The 21,287-nt window shown below is 42.6% G+C and overlaps 2 protein-coding genes across 6 annotated transcripts in view; one reads left to right on the forward strand and one right to left on the reverse strand.

Moving 5' to 3' along the window:
* Nucleotides 1-21,287, reverse strand: part of Dus4 (Dihydrouridine synthase 4) — a 333,705-nt gene that overhangs the window by 93,948 nt on the left and 218,470 nt on the right. The window contains exons 1-2 of one of the 5 annotated variants that reach the window (XM_071663314.1): nt 17,655-17,902; nt 10,509-10,710 (exon numbers count right to left, since the gene is read on the reverse strand). The exons of 2 other annotated variants lie outside the window; for them this stretch is intronic. Coding sequence is in view for 1 of the 3 variants with exons in the window: in XM_071663315.1 (XP_071519416.1) it covers nt 17,655-17,659 (5 nt within the window). In the remaining 2 variants the exon portion in view is untranslated. Of the gene's footprint in view, nt 1-10,508; nt 10,711-17,654; nt 17,903-21,287 lie in introns of those variants that run through there. 2 more of the 5 variants (XM_071663317.1, XM_071663315.1) reach the window with 2 other exon arrangements.
* Jra (Jun-related antigen) lies at nt 18,366-20,216 on the forward strand. The gene is given in 2 exon segments (XM_071663326.1): nt 18,366-18,833; nt 18,835-20,216. Coding segments are annotated over 2 exon segments (873 nt in total). The 5' UTR covers nt 18,366-18,533; the 3' UTR covers nt 19,408-20,216.

The following is a 21,287-nucleotide window of genomic DNA, read 5'->3' on the forward strand; positions in this document are numbered from 1 at the left end:
TCAGAAAGCTTATCTTGTTGAGCGAGTGAGGCAACGACTGTGAGTCACCGCCCTCAGGTAGGCCAGGTCAGGGCAGGGCAGCGGTGACCTGGACTATGAGTCACCATCTTCCGGTAGCCCAGGTCAGGGCAGGGCAGCGGTGACCTGGACTATGAGTCACCACCTTCCGGTAGGCCAGGTCAGGGCAGGGCAGCGGTGACCTGGACTATGAGTCACCATCTTCCGGTAGCCCAGGTCAGGGCAGGGCAGCGGTGACCTGGACTATGAGTCACCATCTTCCGGTAGGCCAGGTCAGGGCAGGGCAGCAGTGACCTGGACTGTGAGTCATCACCTTCCGGTAGGCCAGGTCAGGGCAGGGCAGGGCAGCGGTGACCTGGACTATGAGTCACCACCTTCCGGTAGCCCAGGTCAGGGCAGAGCAGCGGTGACCTGGTCTTCATCATCGGTCAAGACCCACTGGCATTCGTGCAAGAGGTCATGGATGGGGTCAGGTTGTATACAGAGGTTATGGATGGAGTCAGAAGCTAGTTATATATTAAGGTTATAGATGAAGTAAGAAGTCGGTTGTATATTGAGGTTATGATTCGAAATCATTCATAACTACAATTCTAAAATATGAATACTACTACTACCACTACTACTACTACTACTACTACTACTAATAATAATAATAATAATAATAATAATAATAATAATATTAATAATAATGATAATAATAAAACTTGGTAAGACAGACTGGTTCTCATTTAACATATCTCTCAACATCACTAGTAGGCACGGAACATTTGTGTACAATTGTAAACAATAGAAAAATGTAGTATAGAAAATCATGTAAAAATACCAAACTCTCATACATCATCCAGAGAAAAAAGATAGAATTTGACGGTACTTCAAATTCTATTAATGTTTTTGTGATCTAAGAACCGCGAGGAGAAGCAAACAAATAAACAAATACATTTCTCTTTATATTAATGTGTTTTACTATCCATGGACGACTTAATGTGAGAAATTTTAAAAAAAAATCCAGATCTCGAGTGGAAAATAACCATGTACATAGTAGAGTGTTCCTTAACACTGTGTCAGTGTAGTTGATGCTATGTGGATGATGAGTTCTACACGGGGCAGTGGGTGGGAGGGACTGTACACGGGGCAGTGGGTGGAAGGGACTGTACACGGGGCAGTGGATGGGAGGGACTGTACACGGGGCAGTGGATGGGAGGGACTGTACATGGGGCAGTGGATAGGAGGGACTGTACACGGGGCAGTGGATGGGAGGGACTGTACACGGGGCAGTGGGTGGAAGGGACTGAACACTGGGCAGTGGATGGGAGGGACTGTACACAGGGCAGTGGATGGGAGGGACTGTACATGGGGCAGTGGATAGGAGGGACTGTACACGGGGCAGTGGATGGGAGGGACTGTACATGGGGCAGTGGATGGGAGGGACTGTACACGGGGCAGTGGGTGGAAGGGACTGAACACTGGGCAGTGGATGGGAGGGACTGTACACAGGGCAGTGGATGGGAGGGACTGTACATGGGGCAGTGGATAGGAGGGACTGTACACGGGGCGGTGGATGGGAGGGACTGTACATAGGGCAGTGGATGGGAGGGACTGTACACTTGGCAGTGGGTGGAAGGGACTGAACACTGGGCAGTGGATGGGAGGGACTGTACACAGGGCAGTGGATGGGAGGGACTGTACATGGGGCAGTGGATAGGAGGGACTGTACACGGGGCAGTGGATGGGATGGACTGTACATGGGGCAGTGGATGGGAGGGACTGAACACTGGGCAGTAGATGGGAAGGACTGTACACGGGGCAGTGGGTGGAAGGGACTGTACACGGGGCAGTGGATGGGAGGGACTGTACATGGGGCAGTGGATGGGAGGGACTGAACACGGGGCAGTAGATGGGAAGGACTGTACACGGGGCAGTGGGTGGAAGGGACTGTACACGGGGCAGTTGATGGGAGGGACTGTACACGGGGCAGTGGATGGGAGGGACTGTATACGGGGCAGTGGGTGGGAGGGACTGTACACGGGGCAGTGGATGGAAGGGACTGTACACGGGGCAGTGGATGGAAGGGACTGAACACTGGGCAGTGGATGGGAGGGACTGTACACAGGGCAGTGGTTGGGAGGGACTGTAAACGGGGCAGTGGATGGAAGGGACTGTACACGGGGCAGTGGGTGGAAGGGACTGTACACGGGGCAGTTGATGGGAGGGACTGTACACGGGGCAGTGGATGGGAGGGACTGTACACGGGGCAGTGGGTGGAAGGGACTGTACACGGGGCAGTGGATGGGAGGGACTGTACACGGGGCAGTGGATGGGAGGGACTGTACACGGGGCAGTGGGTGGGAGGGACTGTACACGCGCCGTGTAACGACACCCAGGGTGCGGCTGTACACGTGGGGAGGAGATGGGGAGGGGAGTGGCGGGGTTGGTAACTACACGCTGGGTGCAGGAGTACTAGAGTTCCGGCCCAGCCCGGCCCGGCCTGGCCTGGCCTGGCCACCTCTGACTAATGCTGGCAGGTCGGTGCTCACCCTAATGACGTCACCAGCCACATACTGACTGACCTATCCTCACACACACACACACACACGCGTCCACCACGAGGACTGTGTGTGTGTGTGTGTGTATGTGATTACTTTTCTTATCTACTACGCGTATCTGTGTGTTAAGGGGAGAGACTTTTACAGTCGTGTTGCTCCGTCTTTTAACCTTGAGTTTATATATATATATATATATATATATATATATATATATATATATATATATATATATATATATATATATATATATATACTATACATTTACTCCTATAATACACACACACACACACACACGCACACACACGTCGATAAATTGGGTACCTGGCATAGGGTAGGGTGTGTAGTATGTGTGTGTGTGTGTGTGTGCGTGTGTGTTATTACATTTATGGAAGTGAGCAACATTGTTACTGCCCCACTTCGTACACTCACACTGGTCAAGCCATATTCACCAAATCATAAGGAGAAAATGAACCAAATTCTATGTACAAAACAATCTCAATACATTTCAAGTGGCTATATTCTATCTGTATTCTATCACCTCTTACCGTTTCAAATTAAATGTTTCCACTACTTCAATCCTATTTTCCTAAAAATCTGGGAATTCAAATCCTTATCCAAACCAACCAAAGTATTCCAAACCCCTACAGATCATAATATGATCCCTTCTTTACCTTATAGTTTTCAAAACATGGAATAATTGTAGCATTCTACATCTCTTTTCATAGTCTTAACCAGCTAAATCAGGCATCATGTTAGTTGCATAGATCAGCACTTTCCAGGTTCTCTATATACTTTATTAAGAAGATCCACACACACACACACACACACACACACATGCATAAAACCACAGGAAAATAAGGCACAATAAGTTCCCATGTGCACTTTCGTGTAATGATCACATCGTCAGGGGAGATACAAGAACGAGACAGAAGACGTAGAACAGTCACTTGATATACAAGGAAGAGACGTAGCTAAGACGCCATCTGTAAGTAAGCGTTACCGGATGGTGGTGTTCGGGTCAGGCATGTCGTAAATTTTTATTATTGTGGATAGAAAAGGGAACTGTTTACAAATTTTGCTTATGACAAAGCCATCAATTTTGTACAGACCTTCAATAATATTAATGTTACAATTCTTTGTGCATTTAATGGTAGAAGATTTAATGATATTTCTCGTGTTTATTTAATAATAGATTGAATCTTATTTCTCATGGTAGAGGAATCACAGTTAATACATTGGTCATAATTTCTAACATGATTAAATAAAGCATTGGATTCTTGTCCCTTTCCGTGCGCTCCCGTACATATAAATGATCAAAATGGTTAGTTTCTTTATTAAGTTCAATACTGGGTAAGGCATCAAATTCTAATATCATGAACATTTTAGATTGAGTTAACAAGCTTAATGATATTTATGTTTATTTTGATTTCGAACTCGTAAATTTTCATGTTTCGTCCTTGTTCACAAAGTTCCAGTTGATGACTCTTAGAATAGTTTTTATGTTAGCTAAGACGGCACAGGCAGCTAAGACCTTCATCAAGGCCATCCCATTAACGATATATATATATATATATATATATATATATATATATATATATATATCAGATCCTGATCCAGGTACCAATTTGATTGACCAACCCAGGGGGGAGGGGGGAGGGTAGATGAACAGCTGGGTTGACTGTGGACCGACTGCTATAAACAGGATTCGAACCTATGCGCTCGACCCTGGTCGGCCCGTGAATGCGTCATGGTCAGGAACGCTAACCGATACACCACGGGAGTCCATAATATTTGACTGATGTCTTGGATAATACTGATTTACCTGTTTCAAATTCTGTCTATTGAATTGATAAAACTGTGTAAAAACAAAAAAGAAAACTCAGTTTAATGAAGCATATTATGCTCAGAAATTTGGTATGGCGATGGGTAACCCTCTTTCACCAGTATCAAGTAATCTTTACATGGAATTCTATGAAACAAAACTACTAAGGGCTATCTTACCGTCTAAAGCAATTTGGTTTAGGTATGTCAATGATGTTCTTTGACCAACAAACAAAAATCTAAAAACATTTCTCCCTTTACTTAACAATCTAGTACCTTCTATCAACTTTACTGTGGAAGTCGAAAAAAATCATGTTTCCATTTCTAAATTGCATTATCCATAGCAATATAAACATGCTTATTTTCAACATATACAGAAAATCCACTAATGTTTGTTCATATATTCATTTCTACTAAACTTAACATGACAGAGCTAAGTTATCATCATTCCAGTCTATGTTCCTTAGGGCATTACGTACATGCATTCCGGAAATTATCGATGATGAGTTCGAGATGATATATTCTATTGGATCCAAGTCAAAGTATCCTAGATCTTCATTGATAAATCCCTTAAGCTTAGCAAAGAACCCATTTTATAGTCAAACCCAGACCTCCCCTTGATACCAAGAATCTTTGAGTTCTCCCTTTTAGACATAATTGTACATTATTTCCCAGGTTACTAAAATCCTTTACTGTAGATATAACCTTCAGCAATTTCAGTACTATAAAGAATATCTTAATAAAAAACTCACCAAAAAAATTCTGCAGGCTGTGTGTACAGAGTCCCCTGGAAAAACTGCAACATGTTTTGTGTTGGGCAGACTGGTAAGGATCTTTATATTAGACGTAAGGAACATAAATATAGTATAAGAACAGGACAAGAATCAAATCCTTTGCTTAATCATGTTAAAAATTTTGACTATTGTATAGACTGGTGTAACGCTAATTATGTTAACTGTAATTCCCTTACGATGAAATGTCGTTGAATCTTCTAATATCAAATTCACAAAGAACTGTAACATAGATATTATTTAAGGTTTATGCAAACTTGATAGCTTTGTCATAAGCAAAATGTGTAAATAGTTTCCTTTCCTGTCCACATGATAAAAATTTTATGAGAGGCGTGATGCCAGGCCTGAACACAATCATCCGGTAACGCTTGTTTACTAATGGCGTCTTAGCTAAGTCTATTGCTTTTATATCAACTGACTGTTCTACGTCTTCTATTTCATTCTTGTATTTAACCTGACGATGTGATTTTTACACGAAAGTGCACTTGGGAACTCATAGTGTTTCATTTTCCTACGGTTTTATGTATGCACTAGATCACGCGCACCACTGTGACCCAGGCAAAGTATGATATCAAGCGCTGTAAACAATTCCAAGGCATTACGTACAATGCCTGAGTTTTAGGTCAAGTGTGATATGTTTGCTGTTTCACACATTGCCCAGGCATTGATTATATACACTATGCCTGACATGGTAACGATACTGTGCTTAGGTTAGGCTAGGTTAGATTAGGTTTAAGAAGTTGTGTGTCCGTGTACTTATGCAATGCTAGTTGTGTGTCATGTGTTATTTTTTAATTATTTCTCTTTACTTATATACATTATATTATTCTTTTATATACATGAATTCAAATGTGCATTTGTGACTTCATCATACCACCTTCAGGGCAGTGAAATGGCAGGAACACGAACCCCGTGTGTGTGTGTGTGTGTGTGTGTGTGTATGAAAGCACTAAGCAAGCTCCATCAATCCTGCCACTTAGGTGCAGATACTGGCCAGCTCTGTAAAGGTCAGCGGGCCACTTAGCAAGACCCCAACAATCCTGCCACTTTGGAGGCTGGCATAGCCTACTCTGCAAGTCTCTTCGGGAGATAAATAATACTTGGCCATGACCACAAAATCTGGTCAGTTTGCAAGCTGATATTGCTCTACCCATATAGGTGTAGGTGTCCATTTTACCCAGACCCACCACTTCTACTACCAATCTGGGGCCGACACTACCTTGTAAGTGTCACTGCTCACTTAACAAGACCTACAACTCCTACTACCACTTCAGGGCCGACACCAGCCTGCTGTGCAACAGTCAGTGGAAGATGTACACATAGCAAGATTCATAAACCCTGGCTTAAGACTTGACTGACTGGACCCACAAGTGACAAATGACTTTCAATATCTTTACTCGTCAAGTGATGACATAATACACTTTGAACTCCGTCGACCCACATAGCGTAAATGAGGAAAAAGACTTACGGTGTATCAAACAAGTACTAAAGCCAGGTTAGCATTCAGTAAAAGCAGTATATATATATATATATATATATATATATATATATATATATATATATATATATATATATATATATATATATATAAAGAGGAAAAAAATTTACGCACCTTAAGTAACGTACTTAATCTCATGGTCTTAGAAACTAGCCATCAGACTTTACACTTCACTGGTGCGTCCCCACCCTGAATAATGCGTTCGTTTTAGTCAACCTAGAAGAAAAAAGGACAGAGTATAGCGGTGAGCTACCGAGATGATTTTCAGAAAGAAAAAATTCTATAATAGCCCGCTCGATGACCTAATCAAATTGCATTTTACTAAAAAGGAGTGAGGGTAATCTATATAAGTTTTGAGACGGATGAAAAGGTATCAGATTCTTCACTAAGCAACCAACATGAGCCTCAGGGGCAAACCTTATACTTGGAAATGAGGCGAAGTACTTTTTCTTTTAGAGGACAGTTGACATGAAGGCTTCCCTACCAACAACAGGAGACCTTGAAAGCATCAACATAAATACGCTTAAAATACACTACTGGACGAAGGCTAGGCTTCTATACTGACATCCACGACTGAAGGCAGTGGACGTCTGTTTCGTTGAAAATATTTCAAGCCATTTCCAACGGGTTATGTATTTCCTTCCTACTCTCCCCCCGTGCACTTCAAGTCTGGTCTTACCTCCTCGACCACCACAAGCAACAGAGAAGAGAGAGAGAGAGAGAGAGAGAGAGAGAGAGAGAGAGAGAGAGAGAGAGAGAGAGAGAGAGAGAGAGAGAGAGAGAGAGGACCTAGTGGTGTTGCAGTTGGCTTGTGCTTGTGTTCTTTGATCTCCCACCACAAACAGCATCAAAAAAAGACCCACGGCTCTGCTGCTTTGTGCTTGCATTCCTTTGTAATCCTGCCACTTAGGAGGGGCCCTAGTGGCCCGCTTCACCTGCAACTGTCACTGGGTGATGGGTCTCCCCCCCCACCCTCCCTCCCCAGTTGAGTCAGCGTATGTGTACACCGCACGTTGCCCACCTTTGACTGAGGGCGCCGCCTGGCAAGCTGCCCAAACCTCTCTTTCCAATGTCTAGAAAATTCTATTTCTATATGTTTCTTTTTTTTTTTCAATGGGGCATCTTCATATTGGGGAAGTTTAACAACCCTGAGCAAGACGATGCGACCCCTGGCTATGACGTCCTGGTTAAGGATCGTACTATCACACTAAAGTGTCGTACCATCGTGCTGAGGTGTCGTACCGTCATGCTAAAGTGTTGTACCGTCGTGCTCAAATTTCGTACCGTCATGCTAAAGTGTCGTACCGACGAGCTGAAGTGTCATACCGTCATTCTAAAGTGTCGTACCGTCCTGCTGGTGTCGTACCGTCGTGCTCAAATGTCGTGCCGTCGTGCTCAAGTGTCGTACCGTCGTGCTTAAATGTTGTACCGTCATGCTAAAGTGTCGTACCGTCGTGTTGAAGTGTCGTACCGTCGTGCTCAAATGTCTTACCGTCATGCTGAAGTGTCGTACCGTCGTGCTCAAATGTCGTACCGTCATGCTGAAGTGTACCGTCGTGCTGAAGTGTCGTACCGCCGTGCTTAAATGTCGGACCGTTGTGCTCAAATGTCGTACCGTTGTGCTCAAAAAGAAAATATTCAGTTCAGCGATACTTATAATATTCTCCTTTGAACCTGTACAAAAATAAAGTATTATGAACCAGACGGACACATAACTTGTACCAAATGATTTACCTTAACCTGGGAATCATCAGACGACCTACAGGACATCGGCACCTGTTGAGGCCTTTCACCAGCAGCAGCACACACCCACCACCTGAACTCTTACAATAACAACATTACGAACAACAGCGAGAGGCCCCACGCGCATCCTGTGTCATCACTACCATTATTATCATTATTATTATTATTATTATTATTATTATTATTATTATTATTAGTATTATTATTATTATTATTATTAAAATCATTATTATTATTATTATTATCATTATTATTATTATTATTATTATTATTATTATTATTATCATTATTATTATCATTATTATTATTATTATTATTATCATCATTATCATTATTATTATTATTATTATTATTATTATTATTATTATTATTACCATAATTTCTATACTCTGAATTTCGTACTTTCTTTGCTCAATTAGTTCTACAGTTATTCGACACGATTTGGTACGTATATTACGCTGACCTCTGGTGGCCACAGCACACACTATCGCTGACCTCTGATAGCCGTAGCACACACTATCGCTGACCTCTGGTGGTCATGGCACACACTATGGCTGACCTCTGATAGCCGTAGCACACACTATCGTTCGTACAATCTCTCCTTCATCACATTTTCAATCACTTTAGCGAAAGGATTCTAATTCATTTCAAATCTGGATTCTTAATGAGCTTAAATACGATTAACCTTATGATAAATATGTCTTAATCCTTTAATTCTTTATTTCAAATAATGCTGCAACTCCTTGCTCACATAACCTGTCGAGATGTGAATTTCAAATAATATTTTTTCATTTCTAGATGTGACAACAACAAAAAATAGTGACGGGAGTAATGACCCTTACCATTTCATTATACCTAATCAACATCATCCATCTATCAGACTCATTTCATTATACCTAATCAACATCATCCATCTATCAGACTATCAGAATACAGACCTATAACATCTGATTATCCCGCGGGTTTAATATAATCATTATATACCTCTTGGCTATCAGAACACAAGCCGAGAATCGACAATATTCACCGTACGCTTCCTAAATGTAAGCCACATACAATATTCACCGTACGCTTCCTAAATGTACGCCAAATACAATACTCACCGTACGCTTCTTAAATGCACGCCAAATACAATATTCACCGCACACTTCCTAGATGTACGCCAAATACAATATTCACCGTATGCTTCATATATGTACGCCAGATACAAAATTCACCGTACGCTTCCTAAATGTACGCCAAATACAATATTCACCGTACGCTTCCTAAATGTACGCCAAATACAATATTCACAGTACGCTTGTTAAATGTACGCCAAATATAATATTCACCGCACGCTTCCTAAACGTACGTTAAATACAGAATTCATATGAACAAAACGTCATGAACAGATAAGACATTCGCTAAAGAAATGAACTCCGGAAATAACACCAGTACACAGTTTTCCCGCCATGGCGCCAAGTCTTTGTCCACCGCCACACACACCCTCTGGCGGCCAGACCGAAAACTTCAGAGTAATAAATACAGTTTTATTATATGAACTGATCCTTTATTGTTATACCTCACAGACACAGACTCAGACACACACACACACACACACACACACACACACACACACACACACACACACACACACACACGATCACGGGGATATATATTGGTTTTGAGAGCAGAGATGAGCTGGTATGTATTTTCAAAATAACGGAATCTCTGCTTTCGTATACACTAGGAACAATACAAGAAAAAAATTACAGCTTTGTGAGAGTCACTACAGATGGAAAGCAACTACAGATAGTATCTTAGTTACTGACAAACAATAGAAAAGATACTTCTTATGGAAGTATACGAACACAGACCCAGCATCATGTAAAACACACACACACACACACACACACACACACGCACACACACACACACACACATATCTATAACTGAATTTTCATTAACTGACAGAGAGAGAGAGAGAGAGAGAGAGAGAGAGAGAGAGAGAGAGAGAGAGAGAGAGAGAGAGAGAGAGAGAGAGAGAGAGAGAGAGAGCCTACATATCACGATCCACCACAAATACGAAACACGTTCCATTGTATGTAACTTTACCCTTAGAAGACGTTTTCACGTGAGGCTGGCAGTGAGGCAGCGGTGTACGTAGAGAACCATACTCTAGTTCCTTGTGTACGGGGTCTCAGAATGACCTTCCTCACCCGTGCTATGTCTGGCTCACAGCGGCAAGGCGTAATGTCTGCTCTTCACCAGCTGCTGGCCACTGTTGCTTACCTAATCCTCCAATGTCCCACAAAACCTATGGTGAGACAATAATTCCGTAGATGAAATATGTGATCAATATGATGGTCGTCAATATGGTACCAAGATCAGAGTACTTAGAATAAAAAATAATAATGGAAGAATATTTTCTCTGTAATTATCAATATTGCCTCATTTCCCAGTAGATCAACGCTCTGGAACTCTCTGTCTATCTGTCTGTCTCTCTTCTCTTCCGTCTTTCGCCCTATTTATGACCTTACTCTATCGTTGACTGTTCGGTCTACACAACACACACACACACACACGGAGCTCAATGAAATCTTCATTATTATCATTATCTACTTTCTGCATATCTATCATCTTCCCCTTCACCCAAGATGTCCACATCTAGGGAGTGTTATTGTCCATGTCGTGTTGGCTGATATCAAAAATGATCTTCACCTACAACAGTTCAACTCAAACAACAACAACAGACCACGACGCCCTTACGAGGCTATTCACTGAAACTCGTGGATAAGTGAGCATGAGAGAAAGGCCACATATATTCTTTTTCTTAACGAGGAAGACCTGTAAACTTATATTATATCATATCATATATATATATATATATATATATATATATATATATATATATATATATATATATATATATATTAATTTTCCAAAAGAAGGAACAGAGAAGAGGGCTAAGTGAGGATATTCCCTCAAAGGCTCAGTCCTCTGTTCTTAACGCTACCTCGCTAACGCGGGAAATGGAGAATAGTATGTTTGGTAATAATAAGAGTGTGGTTGAGAGAGCAGAAGAGGGTGTTTTGAAATGGTCTGGTCACATGGAGAGAATGAGTGAGGAAAGAGGTGGTCAGAGGTGGAGGGAACGAGAAGTGGGTGACCAAATTGGAGGTGGAAAGATGGAGTGAAAAAGATTTTGAGCGATCGGGGCCTGTACATGCAGGAAGGTGAAAGGCGTGCAAGGAATAGAGTGAATTGGAACGAGGTGGTATACAGGGGTCGACGTGCTGTCAATGGATTGAACCAGGGCATGAGAAGCGTCTGGGGTTAACCATGGAAAGTTTTGTGGGGCCTGGATGTGGAAAGGGAGCTGTGGTTTCGGTGCATTATACATGACTGCTAGAGACTGAGTGTGAACGAATGTGGCCTTTATTGTCTTTTCCTAGCGTTACCCCGCGCGCATGCGGGGGGAGGGGGTTGTCATTTCATGTGTGGCGGGAAGGCGACGGGAATGAATAAAGGCAGCAAGTATGAAATATGTACATGAGTATATATGTATATGTCTGTGTATGTATATACGTGTACGTTGAAATGTATAGTATGTATATGTGCGTGTGTGGACGTGTATGTATATACATGTGTATGTGGGTGGGTTGGGCCATTCTTTCGTCTGTTTCACTGACGCGGGAGACATCGACAAAGTATAATAAAAACATATAATATATACATATATATATATATATATATATATATATATATATATATATATATATATATATATATATATATATATATAGCACGAGGAGAGAGTTCTTCAATACTGAGTCCTCTATCCTTCTAACTCAGGGGTTTTCTAATGATTGGGGGGGGGGGGGTCACCAAGCATTATTCTTGGGATCGTGAAGCCACTGGAACTTCCCCATGGCTGTCAAAACACATCTGTGCTGATAGCAAACACGGCAGGAGCTCTCCTGCGTCCTTGAGTTGACTGCTACGCGTTTTATTGCACTGTTAAGGAACGTTTCTCTTCCCTGGCATTTAGGACTGGACACATCCAAGCTGTGTAATGTGTTTGCCTGGTGTGGTGCTGGTCCTATTCTTAGAGTTTGCAGAGCCTGCCTGGAGGGTGTAGGTGCTGGAGTCAATGTATATTCTGAAAGTGTTGTCAAGCCTAAGATGTTTTCGTCTCTGCCATATCCAGTACCTCTCGTTCCATCAGTTACTCTGGTCTTCCGGTTCTGGTAAAGATCTATTCATAAATAAGGTGTTTTATTCTTGTACGAGATCGCAACAATTCTGAAACATTGGGTTAGGTCGTCAGGAAAATAAGATATATTTAGAACCACAGCTCAACTTCATTTGCAGTCATTATATTGTATAATTACCAATGATTATCAAGTTCATTTCTGTCATCCAATCATCTGATACCACTAAATAATTTTCCTCTTTTCTCATAAGTTTTTCGCATTTCTCGTTATGGTCTCTAGTTGCACTCTTTGTGAGGAACTGTTCACAGGATCAAGCTGGGCTAGAAAATTCAAAGTTCTGATCGTCACTACTTTCTCTTCTTCCTCCCATGAAGGGCAAATATGTGGCCTCCGCCGATCACTGTACCTCAGCTCTACTGATATTGGTTTCATCTTTGTTGCCCTTCTTTGGACATTATCTGCTGGGTTTTTGTGCTTCGTTTAGTAAAGGTGAGACAAACATTCCCATATGGGGTGAGGAACAAGAGTAGGCCATAGGACAGACCCCTGAGGAACTCCACCGTTGATAAGATGTGGACATTACACCATCAACAATTACTGCAGTGGACAGACCAAAGAGGAAGTTATGCATAAGGAAGCAGAGATATTAGAGAAGTTAAATGAAGCAAGTTTACAAATCAGTTCTGGCCTAATACGCTTTAAAAACGTTTGTAATTTCCTTTTTGTTAGTTCTTAATTAAATGCTATTTCAATATTAGCAGGAAATTTTGTTCTCTTTACAACGGCAAGCGGTGCTACGGCGACAGGTGATGTATAATGTAGACTCTCAACTCCCTCTCTGACAAAGTTTCCTGCAACTTATTTCCTGATAGATGCCATCTCTTTTGAAGCCTTCGTTCACTGTGGTCCAACCTTTTAACACTTTCATTAATTGGGGTTGAATTTTCATCAACCATATGATATCAGACCAGCTTTGGAGAATGTATAGGTCCCCTTGTATGCTGGTGCATTCCCTATCAATCTTTACTTCCCTCATGCCTTTGCATCACCCGCAAAATTATTTAGGTAGTCCTTCTGACCACTCATTTATACAGATCAGGAAGATGGCAATCCTAGAGGAGAACCTTGAGGCACACCACAAGTGACCTCAACCCATTTCGAGATGGCTCGCCTGAAAACCCTCCTGTGTTCTCTTTCACAAAGATCGTATTCCAGAGAAAGAAGTCTTCCACTTACTCCTGTCTGAAGCTCAAATTTCTTTATCAACCTACGATTTGGCACACCTACCTTTTCATCTATTTTGTCTATAACGAACTCACTCTCTTGTAGGAGTCTCCCAGATTTGTTATCTACGATCTTATTCATAATCTTTATCTTAATCCGTTTCTTTTTTTCACTCACTTAGGAAGTTTCTCCTTTGCAATTAGCCATTCAATACTTTTCTGTTATCTTTTCCACAGTTTTACAGACCATACTCGTCAAGGGGAAAAGTCTACAGTATAGCGCAATTTCCCGTTCTCCATTCTTAAAGACGTGCGCTACAGTTGCTTACTTTCCAATCCCCCGACACTACACCCCACTCCTGCAGTATAGTGAACAATATCTCAAGCAGCCTGCACGCTCCATCTGCGCATAAGAAGAAAGTTCATCAAGGTTATGAGCCTTATACGGAGAGCGAGCGCGCGTGAATGCGTGTGCAATTACCTAACCGTACGAAAAAGAGGAGGTAGGTTTACAGTCATGAGTATGTGTGTGGGTGGATGTTTTTGCCAATTCGTGCAAACGGGCAGGTAGACACAATGCTCATGAGGGGCCTGTATCTTAAATCAGTATAACATATAATTTCTTAAGTTTTTAATGCTTTCTTTAATTGCTTAGTTCGTTCCGTTCGTCCAAGAATCTACTATCATCATTATACATATATATATATATATATATATATATATATATATATATATATATATATATATATATATATATATATATATATATATATATATATATATATATATATATATATATATATATATTTTATTTTTTTTTTTTCAGACCTTAGCCAACTCTTGCTTAGTTTGTTGTGACTTCTAACCAAGCTGATCCTCCCTGTGTCATACACTAACCCATATCGTTACTGTCACATCGATTTAAGAAAGTTGTCACGTCTTCCATTTTCCTTCTTTCCCACGGAGCCAAATAGCAGCCAAGCCTTTTCCTAGGCAGTTCGCCCGCCCCCCTACACACCTAAAGAAATTTCTTTTTCAACTTTAGTAGATCTACGTCTCCTTACACGATGGCTTTGACCAATACGGTGAAGTATATTCAATCTGCTTCTGATATATGCTCGTAATGAATTTTTTTTTCTACATCTTATCCATGTACTCAAACACGATAATTTGAATGAATGGTATATACAAGTTCTCTTTCTTCACCACAGTTGATGTGTGACTTTACAGACGCTCACTCCCCTGTGATCTGCTGCCTGTGGAATGACAATCTGCTGGTTAAAATCTAACTTCATTTCCCTGAGTCTCATCCTCATCACTTTGGATCTGGTTGTGTTCAATCTCGCACGTCAGACCGAAAGCATTAAGTAATTCAGTCAAATTCTGGAAAAAAAAAAATTAAAATCAAACTTCCTTGATGCCTGCACATGCTAAGATATTCTGAAACTAGCAACACTACAAATATGGCCACCTCACTGCGTTGGAGATATTGTTGTTCCCGTCTCTCTCGAGGATAAGATTTGGAAACCTGAAATCCAAATGTGAATGTCTCTGACCAAAACTTGAACCTTATCTACGTCTTTAAATGAAGGCTGTCGAATGCAATCTTAAATACTCATCACATTTAGCGCCACTAAGTTTATCACTGTCATCCCCAAACATATTCGGCTGCGATTCGAATTCTGGCAAGTCATTCACATAGGTCAGAAACAGCAGCGACACCCCAAGCTTCACTTGCCTAAACTCCTTTTCTTGAATTCCACTTTTGAATCAATTGTCCTCAGGGTCTAGTCTCGAGTACCATCATCGTAGGGTATAGTGTTATAGTCTGAAGTACCATCGTCCTTGGGTTCCAGTCTGAGATTCCATCGTCCTTGAGTTCCAGTCTTAAGTTCCATCGTCCTTGCCTTCCAGCCTGCAGTCCCATCGTCCTTGGGTTCCAATCTGAAGTTCCATCGTCCTTGGGTTCCAGTCTGGAGTAACATCGTCCTTGGGTTCCAATCTGGAGTCCCATCGTCCTTGGGTTCCAATCTGGAGTCCCGTCGTCCTTGGGTTCCAATCTGAAGTTCCATCGTCCTTGAGTTCCAATCTGGAGTCCCGTCGTCCTTGGGTTCCAATCTGGAGTCCCATCGTCCTTGGGTTCCAATCTGGAGTTCCATCGTCCTTGGGTTCCAATCTGGAGTCCCGTCGTCCTTGGGTTCCAATCTGAAGTTCTATCGTCCTTGAGTTCCAATCTGGAGTGCCATCGTCCTTGGGTTCCAGTCTGGAGTCCCGTCATTCTTGGGCTCGAGTCTGGAGTCTCATCGTCCTTGAGTTCCAGTCTGGAGTTCCACCATCTTCAGGTTCAAGTCTGAAGTCCCATCGTCCTTGGGTTCTGGTCTAGAATCCCATCGTCCTCGAGTTCCAGTTTAGAGTTACATAATCCTCAGGTTCGTCTGTAGTCACATCGTCCTCGCATTCCAGCCTGGGGAGTCCCATCGTCCTCGGGTCCGTCTAGAGTCCCACTGGTTGATAAGGAACTGGTCGATCTTTACAGCGCTGTGACCTAGTAATCTAAGTTATCACGTCTTCCTGATAAAATGGGCAGATCGAGAAATTCCCTCCACTCATGTCGGATTTCAATTATTCCTCGTTGCGTTCCGCGGAACCTTGTTCAGCAGCAGTAGTTCCGCTGAACCTTGTACAGGAAGCAGTAGTTCTATGCTTCCTAAAGCGAGAAGACCAGACCGCATAATCCATCTTGGGTCGAACCGGAAGGAAGTCTTTGACGAACACAGATGCCTCTCTCATGACTGTATGTGATTATCTGTTTGTGACTACTTATCTCTGTGGACGGAAGTGTGGGAAGAGTTTTACAATTGCGATGCATACATGATTTAGTCGGGTGTATGTAGTGGGTATATGTAGTGTTGGGGTGTATGTAGTGTGGGTGTATGTTCATAGTGTTGTGGGTGTATGTATAGTGTTGTGGGTGTATGTATATAGTGTAGTGGGTGTATGCGGTGTATGTATGGGGGTTGTTTATGTAATGTGTGTGTGTGTGTGTGCTTATGTGGTGTGGTATTGCCATGTGGTGCGTGTGCCATACATATCCTGTGTGTGGTGCGGTGGGAAAGCGCGAGTGCTTGTGTGTCTATGTACCTTTAAAAATGGAAAAGTAAACGAGTGCTTGTATGTCTATGTATCTTTAAAAATGGAAAAGTAAACGACGCCCAAAATCTATACTATCATCGTCACTGCTTTATTGTGATGTGCTATATTTGTGTTATGTTTCTGCATAACACCGTAACTCACAGGCCACATTTCCTTGTCCATTATAACCCGTACAGATTTTCACTCTGTTTCTGAGAAATATGTCAGCATACAGAGACAGTGTGTACGGGAGTTATAGGGAGACGAAGCGTAATTGCGATGGTGAAAAGGTGGGAGTTGATTAAGAATGGTAGGTTGGAGGACACCTAGACATTTCCCAGGGTTGTTATTAAAATGTTTTCCGTACATAATTTTCTAAGGTCTAAAGACACTATCTCCTTTACACCACTTTCTCCGCGTGTTTCAGATCTTTATATTTTCGTGGTATCATACAAAACCAAACACTCCTGCCACCGGTAAAAAATCATACAAGAAATGCTCTTGGAAGTGCGCAGTAACTGGAACCAATGCTTTAAAGCCCTAAATAACTAAATTCTACAATTCAACAACTGTTTACACTGCTTGCACGAACTGAACGAACACTCTAAGAGCCTTGACTAAGTGCAATTTTCATACCTCCGTCAATAACGGAATAAAAACAAAGTCGGTGTTCCTGGAAGCCGCCTCACCTCATAACACGGTCATGGTACAAACGTTTCTGGACTAACGTTTCATATCCTCCCCATCCGTACTCCTTATTGCCGTGCACTAGTTCCTGGTACCATCAGGTGCTGCCTCCAGACGCACCCGTTTTGTATAATCAAGACTTGGCCTCTCTTGTGTTATGTTGCCATCACTCGATATGCTTTAAAAAGCTAAAACTCATTACGAAAGTTTCACGATGTAAATATACACGATAGCAAAATGGACGGATTAATGTGAAGTGGTGAGCTCTGCTAAGAATCATCACCCATAGAGAATTCCAAGAAACACATTTGAAAACTAGCGCCTACACTAAACACACAGCTTCTCTCCCATTGGCTAAAAGTTTGGGCCTTACTCCCGCACAATGGTGTCAAGTCTTCAAAACAAAATTTTGGAGTATTATTTCTCGTTGATTTTCCGCAAGATCTTTCCAGAATGCTCAAAAATTACTCTAACACATCATAATATGTATATACACGGGTAAAGTCAATCCTGACACTGCCAATATTCTATAGTAAAGTGAGTTATGTTTACAACTTGGCAATCTGTAGCTTAACAGTTCTCAGTATCAACCAATAGAGTCGCAGGCCGCCATTCTGTGAAATCGATGATGTCATCCTCAGCCAATGAGCGCGCTTGAAAATGACGTTATGTTTCTATTTTTAGAAAATGACAGAATCGTATAAGATCTCCTCTCTTCCACCAGATGACTCATATAGCCACGAGACAGCGAAGAGTGTGAACGTGCGTTGTTCTCACAAGTGGTGAATAAGACGGTGCCTCACAGTGAGTCTGTCCCATAGTGACTCATCGTGCTTCACCACGTGCCAAGAACTTTTGTGTTGAGTGTTGAAAGACTAGTAATGGAGGCAACCATGTACGAGGATGGGTCGTACGCCAACTACCAGAGGGAAAGCCTCACTCAAATGAAGCGCAGACTTACTCTGGATCTTAACAACAGACCGTCCAAGAAACAGCGCCCGGGTGGCAACTTTAACCCTCTCCTTACTTCCCCAGACCTCAACCAGCTGAAGTTAGCTTCCCCCGAGTTGGAGAAGTTGATCATTCAGCAGGGGAGCACCATTCTCGGTAATGCCGCCAACCCAACCTCGCAGTTTTTCTTCCCTACGAAAACAGCCACCGTAGAGGAGGAAGAATTCGCCTAAGGGATTCGAGGACACGTTGGAGCAGCTCCACCACCAAGATGCCATCGCCACCAGCAGTAGCGGGAACGTAGTCGTAACTAGTGTGGCGCCGCCCGTTTCGTCAGCGCCTCTTCAGTACACACAGTTGGATGTTCCAATCCATCACGCCCACCATCCTCACCAGCAGGTTCCTGTCACGTCGGCGCCTCCGGTGTCGTTGGCTGTAGCCGATCACCAGCACCATGTGACAGCGCATGTGGGCCTGTTGCCACATGCGCAAATCAAGGAGGAGCCGCACACAGTGCCCAGCGTGAGTGGCTCCCCGCCGCTCTCTCCCATCAATATGGAGTGTCAGGAACGAATTAAATTGGAACGTAAGAGACTCCGTAATCGTATCGCAGCTTCTAAGTGTCGACGACGGAAGCTGGAGCGAATCAGTCGACTGGAGGACAAGGTTCGTTCCCTAAAGAACGAGAATGTGGAGCTACAAGCGGTGGTAAACAAGCTCCGGGACCAGGTGTGCTCTCTGAAGCAGGAGGTGATGGAACACGTGAACTCAGGATGTCAGATACCCTTCGTGACGCACCAGTGATGTGACGACTAGCACCGTTAACGTGCCAGCTCGCCCACCAACGCCCGCACGCCCACAACGGCCCACCCAGGCCGATCCGTGTGTTTGTGTAGCCCCCGTGCGAGGCTAGCGCCGTACCCTCGCCATACCGGCCACAAGGGGCTAGACGGCTGCTGCTTCAGACCAGTTACAGGGTAAGGGTCTTGCTCCTGGTGTCCGTGACAAGCTGCCAGGGGAGGGCCCGGCTCTCGGTGCGGACGTACGGGCGGGGCGGTGGGGCTTCGTTCTAGCGGGGCTGAGGGCTGAGCGCTGCTGTACCGGGGTCGCTCTAGTCAAGTGAGCGTGTGGACCGCGCGGTCGCCATATGTGCCCCACGCCCATCTCGCGCCCACGGCACACCCGCGACGCCAGGCCACGCCCGCGCCTAATGTGATAGTGCCGCGTGTATGCAAATAATAAAAAAAAATGTGCTAAATACTTCCATATACTACCCGTACTACTGCAGTGACACGAGAGAGAGAGAGAGAGTTAATTTACGGAACACGTTAATCGCATCCCAGCCAATATTAAGTTGGTTTCAGTTATTGATGTTTCATATTTCTTTATGCAGTTTGATGTACAAGGTCAGTGATATCCCTCTAAGTCATGTGAGTTAAGTACCTTGTGTTGTAACAAAGTATTACAGCGTTATGCAAGAGACTGTACGAATGAATTTTTATATAAATTATGTATATTTTATATGCAAAGAAAAATATTTCTTGATTTATGCAAAATGCGCAAAGCAAGACTTTTGTATGAAGATTTTCTTATTTATAAAAGAAAACAAAGAACGTGTTTTTCACTTGACCTTTATTGTAATGTGATATAATGTGATCATTCATATAACTAATCTGTGAAGTATAATGATTATCTTATGTGACCAATCTTATAGCAATACTCATGAAGTATAATGTCAACTATACAAAGACCATTTTTTATATATCAAACTTATGAAATATAATGTTTATCATATGATCATTCTTATATATCATGCCTATGAGTTATAATACCTGTCATACACTGAATATTCTGATACCAATGAAGTATGTTTACATTTGCCTTGAGATTTGCCAACTCAATCAAATGTTTACATACACTTAATACTTAGACCATACTCTCATACTTTTAATTATACCACACCACTTAAACAGCAACCTTACCTCTATGGGATGTATATGGTAGTACTTACAAGTGCGATTCCAAGGAAACCGTTGGAGACTACAACTTCCGTTCTTACTCCTCAACCTAAAAACACACTCACCACGAGCAAGTGCACCGTGCGGCCGCCCAAAACACTTCAGCCCAAGGCCGCATGTCTCGACATATTCACCACAGTAGAACATTGTCCATGCTTACTCTCCCTACACGTATCCATTGTAACTATTCAAACACCACATTCACTCTAGAATGACTTATAACCAAACTCATATTTACTGCAGTTACCTGTGCATGCATCTCAGAATAATGACATCCACCCCAACCAATCAGAACGTCCACATTAACGTATCTTCTACGTCCACCCTAATATAACTAGTATTTATGAAATCCACCTGAAGACTACCATCACGTAGCCCTACTAGAGCCATCACACATCCAATCATATCCAGTACCACATGCCCATCTCCACACACACATCAAAGGCTATGCCAACAGCAATATTGCAAGCCATCTTCAACGCACCTGTTATACACCACAGCTAATCATACATTTCCACAAAATTAACCCTTGCACAATCATCTCTTCACCTGACTGATGCACACCAGGGTGCATCACTGAACCTACAAACACACACAGACACACACTGCTCACACCTTCTCTCCCACGTCAATGCACATCCAAATCTTCATCGATGAATTACAAAG

This window comes from Panulirus ornatus, chromosome 7 (genome assembly GCF_036320965.1).
Source record: "Panulirus ornatus isolate Po-2019 chromosome 7, ASM3632096v1, whole genome shotgun sequence".
NCBI classification, from domain to species: domain Eukaryota; kingdom Metazoa; phylum Arthropoda; class Malacostraca; order Decapoda; family Palinuridae; genus Panulirus; species Panulirus ornatus.